This window comes from Lissotriton vulgaris, chromosome 7 (assembly GCF_964263255.1).
Source record: "Lissotriton vulgaris chromosome 7, aLisVul1.2, whole genome shotgun sequence".
Classification (NCBI taxonomy): Eukaryota; Metazoa; Chordata; class Amphibia; order Caudata; family Salamandridae; genus Lissotriton; species Lissotriton vulgaris.
The window spans coordinates 1,213,832,054-1,213,856,577 of record NC_141695.1 but is presented as its reverse complement, the minus strand read 5'-3'; the positions used below and the strand labels follow the sequence as shown (position 1 = coordinate 1,213,856,577).

At 40.5% G+C, this 24,524-nt stretch overlaps 1 protein-coding gene across 2 annotated transcripts in view; it reads left to right on the top strand.

Moving 5' to 3' along the window:
* LOC147703263 (uncharacterized) overlaps positions 1-24,524 on the top strand; it is a 54,129-nt gene that overhangs the window by 7,208 nt on the left and 22,397 nt on the right. For both annotated transcript variants that reach the window (XM_086928899.1, XM_086928898.1), the window contains exons 3-7: positions 84-149; positions 7,242-7,307; positions 13,259-13,312; positions 14,581-14,625; positions 23,075-23,158. In XM_086928899.1, coding sequence (XP_086785025.1) covers positions 84-149; positions 7,242-7,307; positions 13,259-13,312; positions 14,581-14,625; positions 23,075-23,158 — 315 coding nt within the window. The remainder of the gene's footprint in view (positions 1-83; positions 150-7,241; positions 7,308-13,258; positions 13,313-14,580; positions 14,626-23,074; positions 23,159-24,524) is intronic.

Sequence of the window (24,524 nt, the reverse complement as noted above, 5' to 3'; positions counted from 1 at the left end):
GCATCACACTAGATGTCCCTAATGTAAAGACCGCCTTATCTTTGCTTGCTTATTTGAGTAATTTGTTTTAAACTGTTTTTCAGAAAGAAGATATTAAATATTTCATACGCTGCATGGACCATCTTATTGTGAAGTACAGAGCGGCTGTGGTAAAAAATACTTTAGACTCTTTCTTACATTTGCAAAGTGATAATTGATAAAGAAACACAAGGAATATGATCTTAAAACTGGAGAGTTCCCACCTACTGGTGTTTATCACTAAAGAGTAAAGTTGCACATTCATTAAAAAAACAGTATTGCAACCAGAACTACTGTCAAAACACGCCGTAGAAATAATGCATTGAAAAAGTAGAGAAGCTGCCATGGCTCTAGCATGAGACCACAGTTTTGAAACTAAGGATGTTTGAAATTGTGCCAAAAAGGTTCCCCTTGCCTGCACCTGACGAGGACCCTCTTTCAAGTCCATGTACTTTTGGTAGAGAGTACTATAGCAAGGGTTGCAGGGATCTTATTATATAAGCAATGAAAATGGTCCTCGTGATCAAGGGCTTAGCTATCAAAAAATCTGTGGAAATGGGACCTAGAGGTGTGAGGGGCCCACTGCGCCACACCTATGGTTGTTTCCTTCTAAACAGTGTGGTAGACAACACATTTGCACAGCCTCAGTTGTGGTGCAATGGATCCCTCAACTACCTTGGGCCTGGTGCCAATGGACCTGTTGCTCCAATAGCAGTTACTACCTTTTATATGTGTTTATTTCATGCTATTCTTGATGAAGTGTCCCTCTCATCCCTGGTTAAGTGTATTTATATGGACTGCTACCAATACCACAAGCAGTAATACTACAGAATATAATGTATTCAGGTATTCGTCCATAGTACATGGAAGCCTGCAATCCAATCTCCTTATTAGAGACGACTTGTGACAACAGTAGTTGGAAAGAAGAAAGCCACACAACTCTAATAATCATAATTGAATTCATTTCAGTTCATAAACTTTATTTGACAGTTAAGTCATAAAAGCAATTCGTGCAACATTCAGCAGTTAAAGAATAAAACAGTCATGATAAAAATGATTTATATAAATAATTAAGATGTAATTAATCTCCCTACGACAACTATCGAATATAATATTCTTAAGAATGCAAAATAAAATCATTTTTAAAATGTATCAAATTTACAATTTTACAACAGACACTGCTCTAAATACGCTAATTCATTATATAGGTTATGGGGTAATTCGGGAGTCATGCAGAAGTTCAAAATGGAAGACTATTCACTTGACAATAACTTGTTTCGAAAGAATTGACCAAGCTCATTTCAAAAACTTCGCTACGGCTATGGCAATGGGGGGTGGGGGGGGTTGGGTTCTGTACATAAAATTCTCAGTGCCTCTTCATGTCTACGAGTATCAATAATTTGACAGATTGGTTTTATCCACTTTTGCCGAGGCGCTAAATATAGAGGACAAAAGAACAAGATGTGACTGACAGATTCTTGTTGGTCCGTACGCATAGTGCATTTGTCATCTGTTGTCCCCGCCCATTTAGCAGTCAATAACCTTGTCGGAAGGGTACCTACCCTGAACTAGAAATACAGTTTGCGATCAACAGGCTTTTCTATAACATCCCAATAACTTTCTTGCAGTGGGCAAAACTTGAATTCAAGGAATCGACTTGTGAGATGGGAGGAGAGACCATTTGAGCAAGTTGATGAGAAGACCTTCTCCCAATATCTATCCTTCAGGATTTTTTTAGAGGGAAATACTGCATTTAAAGGGTCGTCTCACAATTCACTCCTTCCCAATCTCACTAGCAGGGATCTAATTTCCTTCAGCCATCTCATTTTGTGGAAGGAATCCTTTTCAATAACGTCCTTTAGACCCTGAGCGTAATGGAAAAGTTCCTAATTGAATTCTGGTGTGACAATGCCTGCTGCCAGAGCCAGCAGCCAAAGTAGAAAGGCAGGTTCAAGAGCATAATTAAACCTGGAGGTTAAAACACGAAAGCGAAACCTGGCTTTTCCTTCTTCTGCTGTTCTTCTAGATGAACAGTGAAAAGCAGTAAGAAGGTACTGGTAGCAACATGTTTATTCTATGCACGCTTTAGGTAATTGTAAGAAAAACAGAATCTCTCTGATTCTACACCTTATGAGCTATGGTGTTTTTTTTTTTACATCTGGTAATAAACTGATTTGAATCCTTTTTTCAAAAAATAGCAAACTTTGTTTGGTTTGTTTAATTGTGCACTAGGAAGTCTTCTTTTAGTCTTCATATTTGCAAACATCCTATTACTTTCATATGAAAGAGAAACACACCAGTCTTTATTTGGTTTACGGGAAGGGTGATGAAGTGACCATGCATTATATGGAATAAAATGTTCCTGCCTGTACATTATAAGGATATTCCAAGTCATTCCAGAGTACTATGTCCTTAAAAAAGAACTCAGTCTTCTGACCTATTCCTCTTTATGGTAACAACACTGCTCTGTGACTTGCAATACCCTTATAATGGACGGAAGCAACTACTTTATCCCATATATTAATTATTTCTTTGCTGATATAAATACTGATTGAATTTCATGTTACGTTTATGGGACATGTGCACCCACTCCATTATTTTATGATGCATTTTATATAGCTGGACATGTGTGGTAGGCAGGAACTGGCTGTTTTAATGATAGCACATAGGTTTGAGGGGGTGGCCGGGGTTGTTTTTTTATTATGTGTGTGTATATTATTTTATAGACTTGTCTAAATAATAAAGATGTTGTACTTACTAAAACTAACTAAAAACACCAAAGTGCATTAGGTCCATTGGGGTCTCTAAACCTACATGCCCTACCATATATTAAGGACTTGAAGGTAGGAAGTCTGAACCAATTATAATTACACCAATTACCATATACCATTTAAACAGAGCACTGGCCCTGATCTTGGTTACCAGAGCCCAGGGCACATTCAGAGCTGGTAACCACCAGCATCAGTCAAATAATGGGGATGATCAGGGCAAAAATGATGACTTTCCTATAGGCAGTACACTACAAAATAATCCAGGCACCCTTTGTAAATCACACAGAACAGCCGTAGATGGCATCTATTAAAGCTAGGAGGATAGTGCCAAGTTGGTGATACAATGATTACTTTTTGCTCTGCCGGCAGAAAAGTAATTGAGTCAGATTTTCTTAGCTAATGAGCTACATTCAATTGTAATCTCATTTAGACTAATTTGGTTATTATGATTGGTATAGGTACTTCTTGTCTACGGTAGCCTTAAAGGCTAGGAAAGTACATGCCTGCAAGTTCCCTTCCAAACTGTCTACGGGCACATAGTACTTTTGGGGAGCCCTAACAGTTTTTTCAGGCATTTACCCTGACACCTCTCCCAACTTGCCTCTGTGCTTAAAACAGCAGTTCTGCCTCATAAAGGCATTGAGTTGGGACCATAGCATTATAAGCGATAAATACCGGAAACAGAGATGGACCAATGTATGATTTTTTTTTTTTTACTAGGCTTCCGGTAGTAGAGACTGCACACACCTCTACCCTACCTTTCTGCGGGGTCCAATGCAATATATTAGTAAACAGCATCCCTAAACATTTATATGATGTTATCACCTCTGCACTATTGGTACCTAGGACCCACTTATATGCTTTTGTTATTTTCCCAAAATTAATTATTTTTGTTTTCCCCAAATTACCTTTAATTTATTAGCCACACAGTAGGAATTGGGTCTTTCCAGCTTCCGCTGAAGGCCTACCTGTGTCAGGTGAAAAATGGCCAAATCATGGGCATGGAAGAGGCACAATATGTGCCTACCCCCCCATTTTTGGCAAGAATGACTTTGTATTATCAAGGGCATAAGGCAAAACTACTAAAACTATAGAAAACAATGTGGGAGACAAGGCACCACCCTGCCTTACACCGTTACCCAGAGGGATTCTTGTAGACAGGGTCCCATTTAAATCTAGTTGTACCTGAGCCAACGTATCCTGAAGGATAGCATGTAAACTACTTGGGATGACCAGATCGCAAAGCTTGCCCCACAGGAAGGTACCTTCCACAAGATCAAAGGTCGAAATGAAATCAACAAAACAACAATAGAGAATCCCTGTCATTCCCATTGCCTTCTGCCCAAGAACCCAAAAACTGTAGCAAAGTTCTATCATAAAATGACCTTATTTAAAACCTCCTTATTCCATTGGGACGAGTTTCTCATTCTCAGGCCAATCTTGCAGGGACACTAAAATTACGTTAGAATATAATTTAGCACCTACATCATGCAGATTTAAATAACAATAATTTATTGGGTCATCCATTTCCTTTTTCTTGTGGATGAACTGAATTATTGTGCCCTTCAAACTTGGCAGGAAACTATAGCTATTTGTTACAAAAATATAGACTTTTGGGAGGAAGTAAGCCCACCCCTTAGGGTTAGATTTTTTTAATAATGGCGGGTAAATTGTCTGGTACTGCTGCCTTGGTTAATTTTAGGGAAGCTATTAGTTTCACTAAGGAAGTTTCAGAGAAAAACACTAGTAAATCCTCCTCAGGCATAGGCCACCTTTCACTCTGATCTTCCCCTTCAGCATTATAGATGTTACTTAGGAATGTAACTCAAGCATTTTCCAGGACTACATATCATATAGGTACCCTTGATTTACTGTATCCTCTCCAGACTAACAAAACTTTTGCAGATCTCTAGCCTCCAGGGTATAGCTCATCAAATCCCAATTTGCCTGATAAGTGTTCTTAGAATGTGGGTCTCTAGTTGGCAAAGGTATCAAGCCTGTCCAAGTAGGAACCACAATCCTAGTCAGGGTAAGTCCCTACACAACTAAATTATCCTGTGCTCACCCCCATGGTAGATTGATACAGAGCAGGCAAGCTTAACTTAGAAGCCTATGTATAACGTATTTTTGCAATAACTCATACAGTAAAACAGTGAAAATTTCACAAAAGACTCCATAACAGTTTAGAAAAATAAAGTATGACTGTAAAATAAAACAAGCCCAAAACAACAAAAATCCAATATGCAGAAGCTGAGTACTGATGTTTATTTAAAGGAATAAATGAGTTATAGCGCTAAGTAGCACTAAAAAGATTACATTTGGACCAGGGCAAAGTCAAAGTTTTGGCATATCATGAAGGGGTGCTGGATGGCTACAGGAGCCCTGCAGGCCCCGGTGAACAAAGTACCTTTCCTGGTCAGCTAGATGTGTTGATCGTCTACACGCAGTGAAAGCGATGTGTCAGTTCTGAAGACAGGTGCCAGAGTCGAGGGGTGTCGAGTGATGAGCCGGTTTCTGCCAAGTATTCAATGGGATGCATCAATCTCACCAAGGTGCAGCGGCAATGTTATGCTGCACAATGCATCGATTTCTGAAGATAAACCTCTGGTTTCAAACAGGCCAGGGCAGTGAACTCCGCTCTGTTTGAGGAATCTTTAGCACTTTGTGCTCTGCTATGAGAACTAGACTTTTTTCCTCGTTTGCACTCACCAACGTCAAGTTGGTGAGAGCGAGATAGGAAACTCCATCTCCCAGCGAAAATTCTCAATGCTGGCAGTCGTGGATTTTTGCAACTGCTCGCATTGAGAAGCCTCACATTCGCATTGAGAAAGCTGCCGCTTGGGTAGAAAATCTACTCATACGGCAAGAAAAGAAGCTGAACCCTCTTGTGCTGCGTATGGTGGGTATTGCAATGCCTTTACAGCGCAGGACTAACACTCAGTGCTGAAAATCAATGTGAATGGCATGACCAAATGCACTCCATCCCTTGCAGAACTCCACGTGGTGCAGCAGAGTTTTTGGGTCACTGTTCTGAGTTCTGCATAGCGGAACTTGGCAAGCTCCACCCAGGCAGAGTTCCGAAGTAATTTGAAGATTTTACTCCCTCAACCGATGTAATCCTTTGGTTCTGCTATACGCAGGCAGGAGATTCATTGACATCCTTGTTGCAAATATTCGGGCCCCTTCCAGTGTGCTAGGCACAGGAGTAGAGTTGGAGACTTTAATATCCACGAGTCACAAGCAAAAGGATGCAGAGCCAACAAGCCCTTGGATATCACTTGGTAGAAGGCAGAGTCAGAGAGCGGCAGGCAGCAGGTCAACAAACAGAAAAGCCTCATCTGCTGCTATCTGGCCATGCTGGACCGGGACAAAGTCAGAGTTTCAGGCCGACCATGATGGAGTGCCAGTCAGATAAGATGAGTGTTTGGACCCAGTCAAGTTTTTACCTTCTGACTTTGGAGCTTTTTCTCTCAAAATCGAGTGATCAGGTCCTCAAATTCAAATTTTGATATGATGACAGGAGGCTTCTGCAGCACAATGCTTCAGTGAGACCTGGAGGTCTTTGTCTTCTTTGTCGATGGTGAGGAGTTCCAAATATTTCAGCAGGGTAAACCTTTGCAGTCAGGCCGATTCGTGGTTCGACGTCACCGGCTTGACTATCACTAGGGACATAATGTTTCAGTTTTGGGAATTAATTTACTAAACGAATGCATTCTGAGAGTTACAGTCATACTGTGCCTTAACTTAACCAACAGAAATCAAGTTCTAGATTACAGAGGTTTATAGATAGAGAGAGTACCTGGCATAGGTGACCTTGATGACATGGAGTCATATGTAATCAATACACCAGAGGAAACGTGGTTTCCTCATATTCACTATCTCTAGAATACCTTCCCCTCTGGCATTAGATATGCGAGTGCTAACAGAGCTTTAAAAAATGTAAGCAATATTCGTATTGGTGGTCTCCTGTTTCTACTTCTCAGCCAGAGCTCATAGGCCTCATCCCGAGAGATGCAGTAATCTGGATAGAGCTGGAAACAGGAATAACAGCAGTGGCTCGAACAAGATGATAAAATGTGGCGTTTCACCTAGAGTTCTCGAGTGCTGAAATCAGCTGAAATTTCAGGGCGAAACACCAGGCAGATACCTATATGCAGAAATACGTACAGAAACACAGATTCCCGTATAATATTCCTAGAAATCTCACTGTTCGAGGTATATCTGCTTCCCCAAAACTACAGATGTTTCCAGTGACACTGCTGGCGAGAAACTAATGCAACAAATTACACACACAGATATGATTTACTTTGGAGGAGGGGATCACTACCTATACCATCGTTAATCTCAAGTAAACGTTTTTGTTCTCAATGTTTTCATTGTTGAAGAGGGTATATCAGGGCTCAAAACTCCCTAATTTATGTTCTCTCTACTCTGTCCCGTTTTCACTTTCAGCAAGACCAATCAGAACACAAAGATTTTAAAATGAAATGCACTTTTAATGCAATTCTCATATTTGTGGTAAGTGATTTTTACCTGAAAATCATTTCTAAGAATTAAATACATATTTACTTAAAAACAAATACAGTGTACGTGAATGAAAAGAATGTTGTTTCTCTATTGGGAGTAAGTATGCTTTAAATGTTTTTTTTTTAATTCTGTGTTCCTTCTCCTTGTCTGCTTTTCTGTAAATAGAAACGCCTCAGTCACATAACATGATCTATGACATACAGGTGTGCCTTAACATGTTAAATGGCTTTATGTTTGTGAACTATTCTTTTTAGGAAACCCCTTTTCCTATTGTGATCGGGGTTTCCTAAAAAGAATAGTTCACTGCTAGTGCGTCCCAAATGGTAGTTAACAAAACTCATAAACCAGTTGTGACTTACCACAGTTTCAATGGCTCATTCGCCGGACTGTTGACCTCCATTACAGCAGCAGCGGCTGGCAGGGGTAAGCGCGGTGAGGCGCAGCCAGGCCTGGCAGGGCGCAGCGGGGCGGGGGAGCTGGGGGTGACCGAGCGACGACAGAATAGGTATTATTTATTTAATTATACTTATTCCGTAGTCTTTCGACTTACCCCTCTCCCCCTTCGCCCTGCCATGTTTATCTATGCAGGCGGCCGCTGCATTACAGGACACAGCAGTTACATTTCTACAAGCAGCCGTTGCCGCGAAAGTGGAACTAAGCCACCACAGTTCGAAAAGAAAGAAAGCACCATAAAACTCCAGACATTTCCAGCCTGATTCATCAATCTCCCGTTTTGCGAGCCCCTAATAGCGATTCATAAGGAATCGCTATTAAGGACTTGCAAAACGGGATTCATGTAGGAATTGCTAAATAAATAGCGATTCCTACACAATCCTTATTTGCGAGTAGCAAATTGCTAATCGCAAATAAGGAATAACTCCCCATTCATTCCTATGGGCCAAAAGGCCCATAGGAATGAATGGGGAGTATTCCTTATTTGCGATTAGCAATTTGCTACTCGCAAATAAGATAGCGATTTAAAGGGTGCCAGGGGTGTCCAAAGGACACCCTGTAGCACCCCTTAAATGCAAATTGAAACAGGTGTTGCACACACACATGTCCAAAGGACATGTGTGTGTGCAACATGCAACTTAGAAAAATGCTTTTAAAAGCATTTTTCTAAGTTTTTGCTATTTACCGAGAGGTCTGACCTCTCGGTAAATAGCGGCCCGAAATTGCGAATTAGCAATTTAAAAATGGTTGATGAATTGCATTTAAGGAATCTCAAATAGAGATTCCTTAAATGTAATTCCTCGCAATTTAGCGAATTAGCAATTACCGATTTTTGCATTTGGGATGATGAATCCCAAATGCAAAAATAGCGCTCGCCTTGCTGAAAAGGGGAAAGCAAAAATGCACTTAGCAGTGCATCGCAGAGCCTGGACAGGGCCATTCCTCCAAGGAATAATCAAAGCATCACATTTTCTGCCTATCAGCTGTATTTAAACAAAATAAACTGGAAAATTTCACAGACCACGATGGTGTCTTCCTCAAAATGATAACAATCAGAAAGGTATTCGAAAGCATTTGAAAATAGGTCACACTAGGTCACTGTGTAGAATATTACCTCAAAGAAGAAGTCAGAAATACACGGATTAGCCAAAGTGTATTTTACTGTAATAAAAGGCACAGCTTTGAAAAACTGCAACCTATTATTATAGTAAAACTATTAAAAATATGACAGAATTTTCCAGCATTATTTGTACTAATAGTGGTTGAAGGTATGCCGAAAGTCACCGGAGAGGGTGAATTTTTCCACAAGATACATGGGGATGCTATTCATGAAGGCTTTGTAAAGATGCAGGGTGCAGATGGGCTTGAATATACTGCTAGCTGGCAAGCAGAGCCAATGGAGTTCCTTCATAATTTAAGTGATGGATCATATTTCTTCCAGCTCTGGGTGAGTTGTTCTGTGGCATATAGGATGTACTTAAGGGAGGCTGTTGGGCCATGGAGATGCACCAACCAGTATGAGGTCCTTAAGAGCAGCTTCAAAGTTGCATTCTTGAAGAAACAGTGTTACTTTCTTCAGAAGAGAAAGATGATACCAGACATCAAGGTTCATATCACTGAGCAATGTTGTTGAGCTAAGTTTGCACTATTACTTGACTGTTGTTAATGGCAAATAACAGGAATTCTGTCCTGGTTGGGTTGAAATTCAGGCAGTCACTAGACAATCACATGTCAATGAGATACAGGTAGTATTTGAGACACTGGATGTCTGGAGCAGAGGAGATTTTTGGGCATATTGGAGAATCTTACTAGTATAGACTTAAGTGGCTCTATGTAGAGTTTGATGATGACAAAAGAAAGTATCAACCCCTGGGAGACTTCGTAGGAGATAGGCATCTTTTGGATATGGAAGTGCCCAAGTGCCCATGTGAAAAACATAACTCAATTGAAAATCTAGGAGGAGAACCTAAGAAGGACTGTATCTGTGAATTATATTTGAGATTCCAGGACATGGATATGGGTTGGATAGCCTACTATGTCAAAGGCAGCTCAGAAAATCAGCAATTTCAGGAGGTGGTAGTGTAAATCTTCAGCAATGGTCAGGAGGGCATCATCTATGATGTCTAAGGTAGCAGTATCCATGTTGAACCTTGATCTGAGGCGATATTGATAGTCATGCAGGAGATGCTTAACACTGATGTGATCTTGGAGCTGTGCGTAATTGCTTTTGCAATTATCTTGTTGAAGAAAGGCAGTTGAGTGCTGGGCTGGTTGTTGGCGAGATCATCTGGGTCTCATTTAGGAGTGGTAGGATCTGCCCTGTCTTGAGAACTTCTGGTAATATGCCTTGAGAGACATAGACATTGGTGAGTAAGAGATAGCATGCTTTTCAGGGAGAGCTTTGATGAAGAATTAGGGTAAGACATCAGCTTCATAGGAAGTGGCTCAGCACTTACTTTGCGCTCAAGGCATTGCCGAGTCAGTGATGCTGCGAGCGGCAACAAGTATTTTTATTTATTTACTTTTTACTCTCCACTTTCCCGTTGTATGTCACACTCCACTACCCCCCACCAAGGCACACCCCCGCCCCGCCGCCCCACAGCGTTATCTGTGCAAGCCACCACTGATTGTAAATAATTTTACTCTCATTCACATCTGTATGAATTCCTATCACGTGTAATTTATTACGCATTAGAAATAAAAGTAGTAACATTTTTGTATATAAAAAACGCAAGGTAAAGTGCAAATGGTGATTTAATTGTGTAGAAATATTTTTTGTTATCGTGTTTTCATATCGGGGTATCCTAGGTGTAAGTAAAACTGAAACAGAAAGGTATTTTTGCTCGAAATTACATTGCAATAGCATTGACCATCACAAAATGAAAATATAGGCGAGACACCAAATTTGGAACAATGTTTCGTAGTAAACAAATTAAAATAAAGGGTATCTAAGATTCAAAGCACAAACACCTGTGCATTATGTGTTTGCATGTGTTACCACGTCCATTATATGTACTTCTGCTTGTTGCGTGATCGCTCGCTATGGTCAGTGTATAGGGAAAGAGCGAGCGTGTTGAGAGGTCAAGAAATATAGCCTGAGCTGCACTAAAAGGAAACGGCCAATGTGTGCATTGAGTAGAGCTCTGTACATATTTGACAGAGGTTGAGAACAGTGAAAACAATGTATTTATTATGCATTGTATTCAATTCCCTGTACTCCATTTATATTCAAAGGTGTATGAACCTTCTGCTTCATTTCTGGTTTTGTATTCGACATATTCATTCCATTCTCTGAAGCTTGTTTAATTACTGTGCAATCAATTCAAAGACAACCTTGTTTAAAGTTCACCAAAGACAACATTTCAAGTCGCTCTAGGGCCCAGAGAAACAAAAATGTAGCATGGCCCCAGTCAACAACAATAAATCACATATCATGGCATACCATTGTCCAAATGTCACTGACCATCAACTTGTGCTGAAAAATATTTTCAGTTGTTTTGTCTACGTGGCGCAATCTGGGAATTAGCTCAAATATAATACCCTACACTAAAGTGCAATTAAAAAATTCAGTTAGTTTGAAGATGAATCCAATTCTTTAATATATTTTTCGAATCCTGGACCCAGAATGCAGTGCATTGATAGTTAAAACAAGGGTAAGAACATATTGCAAATGTAATCATCTAATAAATTATATTAATGGACAGATGTCACCAGCCCATCCACTATGTCAGCAGTGGCTCTGCTGTCAATCCTTTATCTGCCTTTCATTTTATCAGAAAATGTTCCATCGGAACCAACTCATATGTATGTGATAAGTTGTGATTCTGGTGAAAAATCATCTGTGACAGCCATTCCACCATGCCTTGCCAGAATTGTGTAACTGTCACCACTAATGCCATTTTTGGCAACAAACGCATAAAGAGTGGGGGTCCATTTCCATGATTAAAACTCGTTACATAAGTACGCTAGCCCTTGCACCAAGAGGACTTCAATTCACCTTAATTTTCCCTTCCTTGTGGAGTCCCATATGGTTCCTTACTGAGCCCTATGCTCTTAAATATATATGTGGCCCCCGTGGCGAGATTAATTGCTTCATTTTGCTTTTCGGTGGTGTAGACACACAAATCCTGATATCCATGGCCAGTAACCCTACAGATACCACCAAGTGTTTCCACAACCACTTGATTGAAGCTGGGAACTGGATGGCTGCAAACTGCATGAAATTCAATTCTAACAAAACAGCGGCCCTTCTTTTTGGAAGCAATCCTTCCTTCTGGGCACCTATGTGTTGGCTGCAAGCACTAGGTGCTCTCCCTACACCGCCAACCAAGGTAGAGAACTTGGGGTTACCTTTGACCACCTTCTCTCATTCGATGGTCATGTTATTATGATATCCTTGGCTTCCTTCCTCATGATTAAGCTGCTAAATTTGTTTTACTATTCATTCTGCAATGATTAAAAACAATGGTTACATCCACATTGGTCTTATCAAGGGTTGATTACTGCAATGCACTCTTCATCAAAATCAGGAAGAAATGCCGGACCAAATTACAGATTATGCAAAATACCATGGCTCGTCTACTCCTAGGCATTTCCAAACAAAAATCAGCTGCACCAATGTTAAAACACCTACACTGGTTACCCACCATCAAGCACATTATTCTTAAGGCCTTCTGCATTGCCTTCAAAGCTCTTCTCAGAAAAGGCCCGGAATTCCTCAGGAGGAGCTTCCAGTGGTATGTTCCAACTAGATCACTTCAGTCCACCTCAGCTAGCTATCTGGTAGTACGCAAATACAGCAGAAGGGCCGGCTGGGGAGGCAGGAGTTTCCTGGTTGGCACAACCAAAGTCTGGTACACCCTTTCTTCTAATTGGAAAGACGAAATCAGCTTACTGATGTTTAGGAAGGCTCTCAAAACCTGGCTTTTTAACCAGTAACTGTTTTTGCAGTCTCAATTTCTTCAACAAGCTAGTGCCTAGACACCTGTGGGTAATAGCCACGTTTTATAAATGTAATTTTTCATTTCAGAATGTGGGAACATTTGAGACTGTTGAGGTTAATGTCTTAATTAATTGCCAGTAACTACATTACTCTGAGTCCCATTCTCTTGCTTGTAGTATACATGTGAGGCTGCAAACGGGGGAATGGATGATGAGACAATGTGTTGGTCCCGGACAGGCAAGAAATAGGTAGATGTTGCATCAAATGGGTCACGACTATATGAAATGGGTGGACACAAATACAGCTTCTACTGATGTAACATTCATCAACATTGATTTCCTGAACGTGGAGCTGAAGGCTGCACACCGGGAACCCCTCAACAATCCTAATGAGGAAGAGGATGGTAAAATGGGCATTCAGGATATTAATTGTTTTTCAGGAAGTTCTATTGGCTCCAGCCTCTTAAAGAAGTGTTCAAAGTTTTATTAAAATGCTTACAACAAACCCGGTTCTCAGAATTCACTACTGTTACTTGCTTGCCTTTTAGAGGGAAGTCTCTGAAAAAACTGGTTGCCCAGTGGAAGAAATTCTTCGAGAAATGGTAAGAAGAAAATTTTAAGATGTTGTAATACATGTTTAGACATATTGAGTAGTTATTTTAGCTGGAAATGTTGCTATACTATTCTATGCTGATGCCATGCAATTCATTCCAAAACTTTAAAGTTCATTTGAATTTGACTTTTGTAACATGGTCACATTTCAAAAAATCAGTTGACCACTTTTGTGTGCTAATCCCCTTATTCTCACAACTACCATGCCAGAGACTTAGGCATGTTGTAACCTAAACAATCATCAACTCTCAACTCTTTGGCTGCAGGGTGTAGGTGTGATCATGGACACCAATCTATCTCCTAAACCACAAGTAAAATCAAGTTGCTAAACAGTGCTTCTAAATGATGAAGTGCTTTTGTTGATAGCTCAAACTCCCAATGAAGCCCCATGTAACACCTACTATAATTACCCCACTCTGGCTACATGGACCTTCTCTACTCTGTCTCTATCACAAATTCCATATCTATTGTCAAGCCAGATTGCTCGGCTCCAAGTTTACTTGATTACTCTCTTTGCCTGTTTTAAAAAAATCATCAATTGATGGAACATCCTTCTCCATTTAGTCAACTAAACATTGAAACTCTATACCTGCATGAATAAGGACAATTGACAACAGTCTCTAATTCTGGAAAACATTAAAACATGGCTCTTTCCAAAGTTCTAAAGAAACAATCCAAAGTATGATGTATACAAATAAAATGGGACAGTCATTGATTGCTATCCATTTTTCAAAAGAATATGATGTAGACATGTAAAATATATTGTGACCTTACTAGTTTAAAGAATAGTTTCTTTATATCATAAAATAAATGAACATGCTGCTGTTTGCCTGTACTTTTATGGATATGCATTGGTATCCGAATAAAGTTTATAACAAAAAAAATAATAATATAAAAATAGTAAAATATTTTTCTACAAAAACTGGATTAGATGGTGGCAATCTCCTTTTCCTGGAAATATATTTTCTGGACTTATTTAGGGATGTTTTCTGCACTCATTCTAAATTAAGGTAGGTTGTATCTTTTCCCTCCTTTTGGCGGGTTTTGTTACTATTACTGTTATTCCAGGATCACCTGCCTATCTCTGTGTTTCGGGATCCGTCCGTTTTAGTATGTATATCATTCAATTTTTAACCAAGCTTTGAGAAATTATCAGAATTATCTTGCACTTGTCCTGAAATCACTATATAAAAATTAAACAAACATTACATTTGTGACTTGCTTCTGTTTTACTTACAGTTTTTATATTTCTTTTCAGGGTCTTCCACAGCCAAATATCCAGGACATGGAAGAAATAATACAGGTAAACCCAACATCACCTTCACCTCCTAGTTGCACAAATCATTCTTGGCTCAGACAGAGTATTAACATTGAACAGCAGACACAACATATAACCTTATCATAGGTATAAATAATGCAAGATGTTTGATGAAATGGAAACAGGAGCCAATGAACACGACAGATACTAGACAAGGAGTATGAAAGACAAAGAGGGACATGAGACTGGCTAAAAGACAAATAAGACAGAAGGTACAGGAGGACAGAAGACAAGATAATAAGAGAAATGAAAGCACACATCAGAGGCGAATTGTAATATAGTGTATGCGAGATGCAGAGTACCATAACACAAGGCATGGGGCAGAAGAAAACAAAATAGATGAAACAAAAGGAAGGGATACAAGGGGAGATATCAGAGTCAGAGTGGAATAACGGATCCAGGACTATTCCTGAAAAGGGCAAAAGAGAGCAGATAATGGAGCAAAAGACAGTGTGGTATAGTAGATGCCAAGTATTTATTTATTTATTTATTTTTGTGATTTGTTGAGCGCGGCGAATACCCGTGGGCGTCTCGGCGCTAATTGATTCCATTAAATTCCCTGATCGCTCATGGCAGGCTATGTTGGACTACTGATCGAATAGCCAGGTTTTCAATAACTTTCGAAATTGCATAAGTGAAGGAGAGGACTTGATGCAGATCGGCAAGGAATTCCAGAGCTTTGAGGCCGCAACTAGAAAGCGACGGTCTCCCCAAGATACTGTCTTGGATCGAGGTACCACTAGATGATTCAAAGTGGTGGATCGAAGCATTCTGGTTGGTTTGTAGGGTATCAGATTTGCCTTAAAGAATTGGGGAGCTTGGTCATGTAATGCTTTATACACTATGCATAGAGATTTAAATTTTATGCGGTTGCGGATCGTTAGCCAGTGATAGTTTTTGAGGGTGTCAGATACTGAGGAAAATTTAGGTGTTCCAGAGAGGAGCCGTGCTGCAGCATTCTGTAATGACTGAAGTTTGTTTATAATCCTGGTTTGGGCATTTAAAAATAGCCCGTTGCAGTAGTCAAGAGAAGTTAGCACTAGCGAACTAACTAGTGTTTTTGCAGCAGTAGCTGGGAGAAAAGGAAGGACCTTCCTAATCAGCCTCAGTTTATGGTGGGCAGTTGCCGCTACCTTGTTTGCATGTGCCATGAAATTTAGGTCCACATCAAAGGTTACTCCTAAGTTCCTGACCTTGGGTGTTGGTTTTGGAGGCTCACCCATTTCCAATGGCCACCAAGTTGATGACCAGTCGGGTCTGAGGGGTCCGAAAATTAGCACTTCCGTCTTTTCGGCGTTTAGCTTAAGACAGTTGCCAGCCATCCACTCACTGATTGCGAGCATTCCGCGCCAAAATCGGTCAGCCACCTCAGGTCCATTATCTTTAATACCCAGAACCAGCTGGGTATCGTCTGCATAGGAGGTTACGCTCATCCCATATGCCTTGATGACATTGGCAAGGTCCGACACATAGATGTTAAAAAGTGTCGGACTTAGGGATGAGCCTTGAGGAACCCCACATGGTAATGACAGATTAATGGATTGGTGAGGGCCGATGGTGACAGCTTGTGATCTGTCAGCTAGGAATGAGGCAATCAGTTTGCTCGCCGATTGGTGAATGCCCATCTTTTCGACACGGTCGATTAGAGTGTTGTGGTTGACCGTGTCGAACGCCGCCGACAGGTCCAGCATGACTAGGACTGCTGTTCCACCAAGATCTCGGATAGTCCTAATGTCGTCCGCAGCCTTGATTAAGGCGGTTTCGGTGCCGTGGTGTCTTCGAAAGCCAAATTGTGAGTCATCCAGTAGATGGTATGTCTCGATGTACTCAACCAGCTGTTGATTCATGGCCTTTTCGACCACTTTGGCTAAGAATGGTAGGCTTGCTATTGGTCTGTAGTTCTTTGGATCTGTCTTGTCCAAGCTGGCTTTCTTTAACAGTGGCTTCACAATTGTATTTTTAAGGGATTCTGGAAAGATTCCAGAGCCTAATATTGTGTTACAGACTGAAGTGATCATCGGGATGAGAGTATTCATCACTGGAGGGAGGACCGAGAATGGACATGGATCCAGTATGGATCCTGTCTTAATGGAGGAGACTATGTTTGTGGTTTGTTCCATGGTCAGAAGTTTAAAACTCGTGAATTCATAGTCCGGTACTGATTTAGGGGGAGACGAGTTTGAGGGGTTAGAAGAGAAAGCCTGATAGATGTCATTGACTTTGGAATAAAAGAAATTAGCCAATTCATCACAAAAGGATTGAGAGACAGGCGGGGTAAGATCTGGGGCGTTGCCCGATAGTGTTCTGGTGATATCGTATAGTTGTCTGGATGAATTTTTAGCTTTGTCAATTTGTTCTGAGAAGAAAGTTTTCTTTGCTTCCGTAATCATGTCTTTGTACAATGATAGTGACTCTTTATATTTCACTTTCTCGTCGGGATCATAATTTTTTCGCCATTTCCTTTCCCTGGTTCTGTTGAGCTGTTTTTGTCTCCTAAGCTCGTCAGTATACCATGGTGCAGATGGGGTCGTTCTGTTCGTGGAGACTTTTTTTGTAGGAACTAGGATACTAGTGGCATTTCTTAGCCAATCATGAAATTGTTGTGTGGCAATGGATGGATCGGTGGAAAGTAATGGGCAGGAGCTGTCCAATAGATTGATTAATTCGGAATGGTTAATATTTTTCCAAATTTTAAAAGTGGCTGGGTTCGACGGCAAAACTTTTCTCTTTGAGGTATCTGTTAGCGTCAGCTTATTAAATATGACATAATGATCTGTCCAAGGCAATGGCAGGATGTCAAGTATATGTAGGGTCTCAACATTAGAAAAAATACCGTCAAGAATGTGTCCAGCTTGGTGGGTCGGAGACGTGATCAAATGTTTGAGTCCTACCATGTCCAGATCCATAATCAGGGTCTGGGTATCCTTGTCTTCTTTCATATCCATGCAGTATGTTGTGCATGGTTATCAAGGACACTAGATGACTGTAGAAACCTTAAGATATACTATATAAGTGCAAATAAGAGAGAGAATGATAGGGCAGCAAAGCAGAGGGCACATTATCATATAGAAATGGTAGTGCCTGGGAGCAGGGCTAGCTGCTACTCATCCATGCCATTCCCAGATGCAGTACAGAGAGTGTGGGTGTGGCCCAGAATGCACAGAGAGCCCTTTGCATGATCCCTGGAGCTAATCAGAATATGAAGCCTGTCTTATGAGGTCAGTCAAATCACTTTATTTGATCCTTGTTCATAATGACCATAAAAGTTCCAATGTACAAATAAGAAACATTCATCATTATACAAAATATACAATTAAAATATCAAAACACCATTCATTAAAAACAAATACAACTTAAAATTAATTCCAGGTTATTCTGTGATCTCCTAGTCCTTAAAGAGAGACATAAAAAGAGGCAACACACTAACAACCAAAGTGATTAGACAACAACTATAAAAAGTACATCCCTGGGCGGCATTTCCAAAAATTGCATTTGCGCATAATTGGCAATATGTATCTTTTACGATGCTCTGAATAAAACTTACAGAAAAAGAAAATATGCAGATTAGATTGCGTGGACACACCATCACATGGGCATGGCGGGAGCTCTTGTGGAGAAAAAGTTCCCGCTGGATCGGCCAATACACAGGGAATAAGGTTAAAACTAAGCCTAATTAGTATAAATCTATGACATTGGTTTGTGAAGGACAGTTAATATGATGTTATCCCTATGTTGCTAATTGGTCCCTCTTAGTAGGTTCTTACCATTTATTTTGGGCTGTTAATCATATATTTCTTCTGGCTTTAGAATTAGAAAGCGAGTTTTAATGTCCTTTTTAGAGAAGGTTATACATTTGCTTGGCGTTACAAATATCTCTGCTAAACTAGGGAAATTAGACCGTTTTGAACATACATGATCCAAGGGATCCTGTGTACTTGTTCAAGTGAAAAATAGTCTTCAATAAACTGATGTGTAAGATTGACAGATTCTCTTCTCCACATTGAGAGCCCTAAAAGAATTGGGGCCAGGCTAATCTGGTCTGAGATATATGGGACATTCAATTCAGAGTGAAGATAAAAATTTGTCTCATTCATTAGTCCACGTATTGCTTTGATTGTCTTTAGCCCTGAGTAAGTCGCCAGGTTGAACTCAAACAACGAAACACGTGTTGGCTGGGCATTCAATGGATTAAAGAAAATACAAATAAAGAACAGAAGAATGCGTATCTGTTGTTTATTATACCACTCCTACTCAATGTCAATTTGACTGTTATACTTGCGTGTGTGCATGGGATAAGACTCTGAATGTTTGAGAGTACATGACTATATGTACAAGTAAATGATCATTGGTGTCATTATTTGATTAGTCTGAGTCAAACCTTTAGGAAATATATTGACTGTGTCTTTCAATGACTCAAAGGATACAATCTGTTGGCTAAGGAAAGTATAGTCTTGCAATGCAGTAAGTCAGCATATTTACAACCATTGGGATTCAAATACATTTATGCTCAGAAGAATGGTTGTATTATTTTTCTGATGGGTTTACTTTTTAGCTGGACATAGTTTTAATATGACTTTGTGCAAATGGTCCATTGTCTGTTAGGGGTAGGATGAATGGGGTTGCCTCTGAGGGCAGATGCAAAATCATTTGCTTTGTCTGACTGGCAGAAGTTAAAAAACGATTGTCTGGAGCTATTTTGGTGTTTTAATGGAAGCAGCCATATGAATACTATCAGAAGTTTGACTATTGGTAATTCAACCAATGTATTAAAAAATCAAGAAGTTGATTGACAATCTGTCTGTGGTAGCTGAGGTAGGTACATTTGTACGCTAGGTTCTGCTGTTAAGCACATTCTTGCCATGTGTATCACAATTTATAAATGTGTCTGCAAATTTGGGCTTATGTACTTCTCCATGCTAAGTATTTGATTCTTATTAAGGCATTGTGTACCTAATATTTATTGTCTCCGAGCAATATCACCATCTTGAGTTAAAGTAATATTAGTCGGAACACATTTGGACAGTCCTGATACAGCAAACTGTGTTAGCAATTTCATCATTTAAACCACGCATCACCTTCACCATCAGACTGTCAAATGTAAGGTGGGATGCCTTTTTGTTTACCATGATGTTCTTCACCAAAGAATTTGCTGATTTTTGTTCAACCTAGACACAATAGGAGGTCAACAGATCCAGAAAATGACAGAAGTAATCACAAAGTCAAAATGTAAGCGTTGTGCACAACACAGTCTCTTGCATCATCTTTGCCCTGTCACTGCACTCTTTGCACCCCACACTGCATAAGATTGCAGCTGATATTAAGCTTGCAACTGTGTGGTGAGTGTAGCTGTAAACAACACAGACTCTGTGGGTCAGTGTGCCATCCTGTTGTGATCTTCCCACTTCCTCCTCTGCAGCTCCTCATGAAACATCCACAATAAAGCAAACTAAAGACAGATAGTGTCAGAGAAGGGATCTGCACAACATTTTTTCAATGAAAGAGGAGTTCAGACAATGTAAAAACATTGAATAGATTGTCAACTAAATTGAAGATACAAACAACTCCTGGGACTGAAACAGTGGAGCAACACTACTAAATCACAAGAGAAAAAACTGAAGACCAGGCATGGTGTTTGTCGTAGGAAAAATTAGTGAACTGCAAATGTTAGATGAGTCTATGGTTCTTGATTGCTTTCTATTTCACCATTTCAAAACACAGTTGTAGCATGGGTGTGGTAATATCATACAGCCCATCCAGAGTTGATCCTTACAACCATTGACTCATTCTTCACAGGGGATGCAGTACACAAACATTGGCTAGGTTAAAGTGTGTTGTACGTTCCCTGACGACCTACAATGGTATTGGAAACACTACTCTCTCTACATTGAGCATACAGTGGGGCGTTCACCACAGTAAAAACAGTTCTCACATCCATTCTCACATCCAATTTAAGTACCACCACACCTCATCCTGTAGCAGATAGAGGGACACAGAAACTAATGATGTAAAAATACTTGAGTTTGCAAGGTTACACTTATTCTGCTCCTGAAAACAACTCAGTTACTGTACCAATTGTTGCACCACTATGCTGGAGTAAATGTATAAAAGTAAATAAAAGGTGCACCATATAAGTATCCATAAGTTGTATACATGACACCACTTAGATGACTGAGTTTCACTTCTTTTTATGAACGTGTACAGGGCTGCATTGCTAATGTTGTTAAGTTCAAGCTCTAAAAATACCTAAAATATTTTTTTATTAATAAAAGCGCTTTCTACCAGATGCATAACAAACACCACAACAATTTGGCAAAACTGGTTTGAGGTACACACTCAGCAAGACATTTTGCCTACACCACCTTTTTCCTAATGAGCAGTGTTTAAAATCTTAATAGGGAGCAACAAATTCCCCTGGACGGCAAAAAACACAAACTACATTCACCTGACAATATAGTATAAAATAGATGCCCTTTTAACACATGTTTATGCTTCAACGTATTGTGAAAAGCCCTACTTGTAGAAGTATTTAATATCTCCAAAACACACACACTGTATTTCATCAACATAAGATCCAGAATAATTGCAGCTGGATCCCAGTGTAAATTTTCGAGGTGAGAACAATCATCATGTTTTTTAACGATAGTTGCCCTGCAGTAGACTTTTGGAGAACCAGAATAGGGTATCAAGCCAACCTGAAGAAAATGCAAATTAGGCATCCTTTTCCTATTAAGCGGATCCCCTCACTCTGGGGCCGATTACGATGGCGGGCAGACAAAGTCCGCCGGCCATCGCTGCTGTAAAAGGGACCGCCTGCCATGGGTGCGGCGGTCCTGCAAAATGAATTAGGATGCGCCCCCACACTGGCAGGCGCATCCTGTATGTTTACATTCTGACGGGACCCGCCACAATGTAAAAATACATGTTTTACATTTGCATGTACAATGTGGCAGGCACTGTGCGGTGCCTGCCACCTTGTACATGCAAATGTAGGGGGGTACCATAGGTGCCTCCCACATGCAGCAGCCCACCCCCCAACCCCCTGGGGGCCTGCAACAGGCCCCAAAGGCATTTTCCGCCTGTCTTTTCGCGGCGGGAACTCCGCCGCAAAAGACAGGCATCATAATGCCCACGGCGGTGCCTGCACGGCACCGCCTCCATAGACCCATTGTAACTGATCCCGCAAGGCGGGCGTAAAAGGCCCGCCTTGCGGGACCACTGTGGACGGTGTTTCTGTCCGCCGAGGTACCTTTACCCTTTCCACCGCCATCATAATTTGGCGGTGAGAATTATAAGGGTGATGGTGGGAAGTCCGCCACCGCCGGGCCAGCGGTCCTCACCAATGGACCAGCGGTGGCGGACTTCCCGCCATCGTAATCGGCCCCTCTGTTTGGTACAGGTACAGTGGGGCCGCTTAATGAATACTCTTTAGATCCCTTCTCAATAGCGCCTTTACATTTTCTCCAGTAAAGATTTTTACCTCCAGTAATGTCTGAAAGGGAAAGTTTTCATAGGACAAATCAACAACTTTTGCTCAGCCATGGTCACTCATGAGTGTGTATGCAAAGGATGCTAAATATTTTTTTTTTTTTTTTGTTTTACATGGAAAATTATTTAATTGTTCTGCCGCATTGACCTCCTTTATCCTATTTCCCTTAATTGCTGGCATTTTGCTGAGTAGGTATTTCACCTTCCCATTATCAAGGTTAGGATTCGGAATACTCAGAAACTAGCTGACCTTTTAACGTCTCAATAGAGCATTTAACAAAAAATGTGTTGTTTATGTCAGTTGCAGGAAATTGAGAACTCCAAGCACTACAAGAAACATTTCACAAGTGCAAAAAAGTGCTCATAGTTAATTATAAATGCCTCCTATTAAAATAGAAAAACAAAAAATGTATACAATAGGATGCATATCATGATCTGTACACCTCTGCAGTGTGCACAATTTATGATGATCATATGTTTCAGATCCACATCTTCTACAACCCTGAAGTCAATTACTTTGAACCTTAATTTTAAAAATCCTCACTGACATTCAATGTTCATTGAAGGCAAACGAACTCAATGTTGTCTCCTAGTATTCATGCACGTCGTCCATGCATACAGTTAGTTATTCTGTAAAATGCCCTTATTTAATAATAGATTAACATTTATTAAAACATTAAACAATATAGAAAATCAGTTGCATGCATGTCAATGTTTCAGTTTTCGAATTAAATATTTAATGTTCTATAAATCAAAATCTTAGTAGATGTTTGTATGAAATACTTTAATGTGCTTCATTTGTTATTGAAAATTGAATTCAATATACAGGCATGTATAATAGATTGGCTGATGATGGGATAGATAAAGATATATATATACCTATATTGCATAAATACCAACTAAATGTAGCAAACATATACATAACTTTGCCTTTCTCTTCATAATTTAGGGACAAGGTTCTGTTACAGACTTGGAGAGTGAACAATGCGAGGATTTAATCATGTCCATGCTGGAAGGTATAATCGAAATGCTGGTATGAATAACTTATTTTTTCCAAATATTTGGACCCGTTTACTACTTGCAAGATACAGAAATATTCAGTGCAGCTTCTAAAATTGTATAGTCTTCGAATTTACGGATGGACACAATTATATCTGTGTGGGTGCTTCTGAGAGTAGAACAATGCACTGCTATGGGACACAGAGTTTTGTTCTATATTGTAATGAGCATCTATATAGTACGCCGCAATCACTTGTGTCACTTCAAATGTATATACAGTCCTTGTTCAAGTTGTTGGAAGGCGGGTGTCTCTTGAGTGTATACGTGGAGCTGTCTATGGCTGTTGTGTAAACTGTGGGGAAAGCAGTGGGTATTTTGTGTAGGGTTTTCACCGTGCAAAGCCTTGGTACCATTTTCAAGTCACAGCAGTTCTCAAGTGCATGGATCTTTGTCGCGAATTGAGGGTTAACATCAAGGGTTGACCAGTATTTCAAAAATAGTGAAGCGCACTTTGCCACACATAAATGACAGAGAGTAGTGGGGTTGCACGCCAGAAAGGTTTATTAGCAAATTAGCACAGTCACAAACTCAAACCTGTGAAATTAGTCACAAATCAATAATCACCTGGTTCCAGCTCAAGTCCATATGTTAATTATAAGCAGGTCAAAATAGCAAGCGTGAAGCCAGGTGTTTTAAAGGTAGACATATGTAACATTAATAAGAGGCAATTCCACCAAGTAACACTAAGCCAAGGCTTCAAGTGAGGTTGAGAAAATGTAACCAGCATGTGCCAGCAAATTAAGGGGCAGATTTATGAGGCCCTTGCGCCACGTTTACGCCGCTGTTGCGTCACGCAAGGCGGAGTAAACGTGGCGCATCCCTACGAACGATTTACAACGTGACGCATGTAGGCAGATGCGTCACGTTGTAAAGCCCTGCGCCGCTTGTGGGCGATCCGGCGCAGGGTGGGCGTTCCGGGGCAGGTGCGCCTTGCAAAAGTGGCTGAGTGAAATCTATGAGATTTCACTCAGTCACTTTTAAGCCAATGCTGCGTCAAAACCCATGCGCCTGCTTGAAGCAGGCGTAGGTCTTGACGCAGCATTGTTAAAACGGGGCACCCCCGAGCCTTGCTGGAGTTGCGTCGCGCTTGCGACGCAACTCCAGCAATGCGACACATTTCCGGCACAGATGCGTGACGCATCTGTGCCGTTTTTGCACCATGGTGCGCCGCATTATAAATGCGGCGCACCATGGCTGGCGGAGCTGTGGCGCACTGTGGCGCATGTTAACTGGCGCATCCCTGGGGATGCGCCAGTTAACATAAATCTGCCCCTAAGGCTCTAATGCAGAACCAAATGCATGTTCTATACAGACAAAGGAAACATGTATTTGCTCAAGAG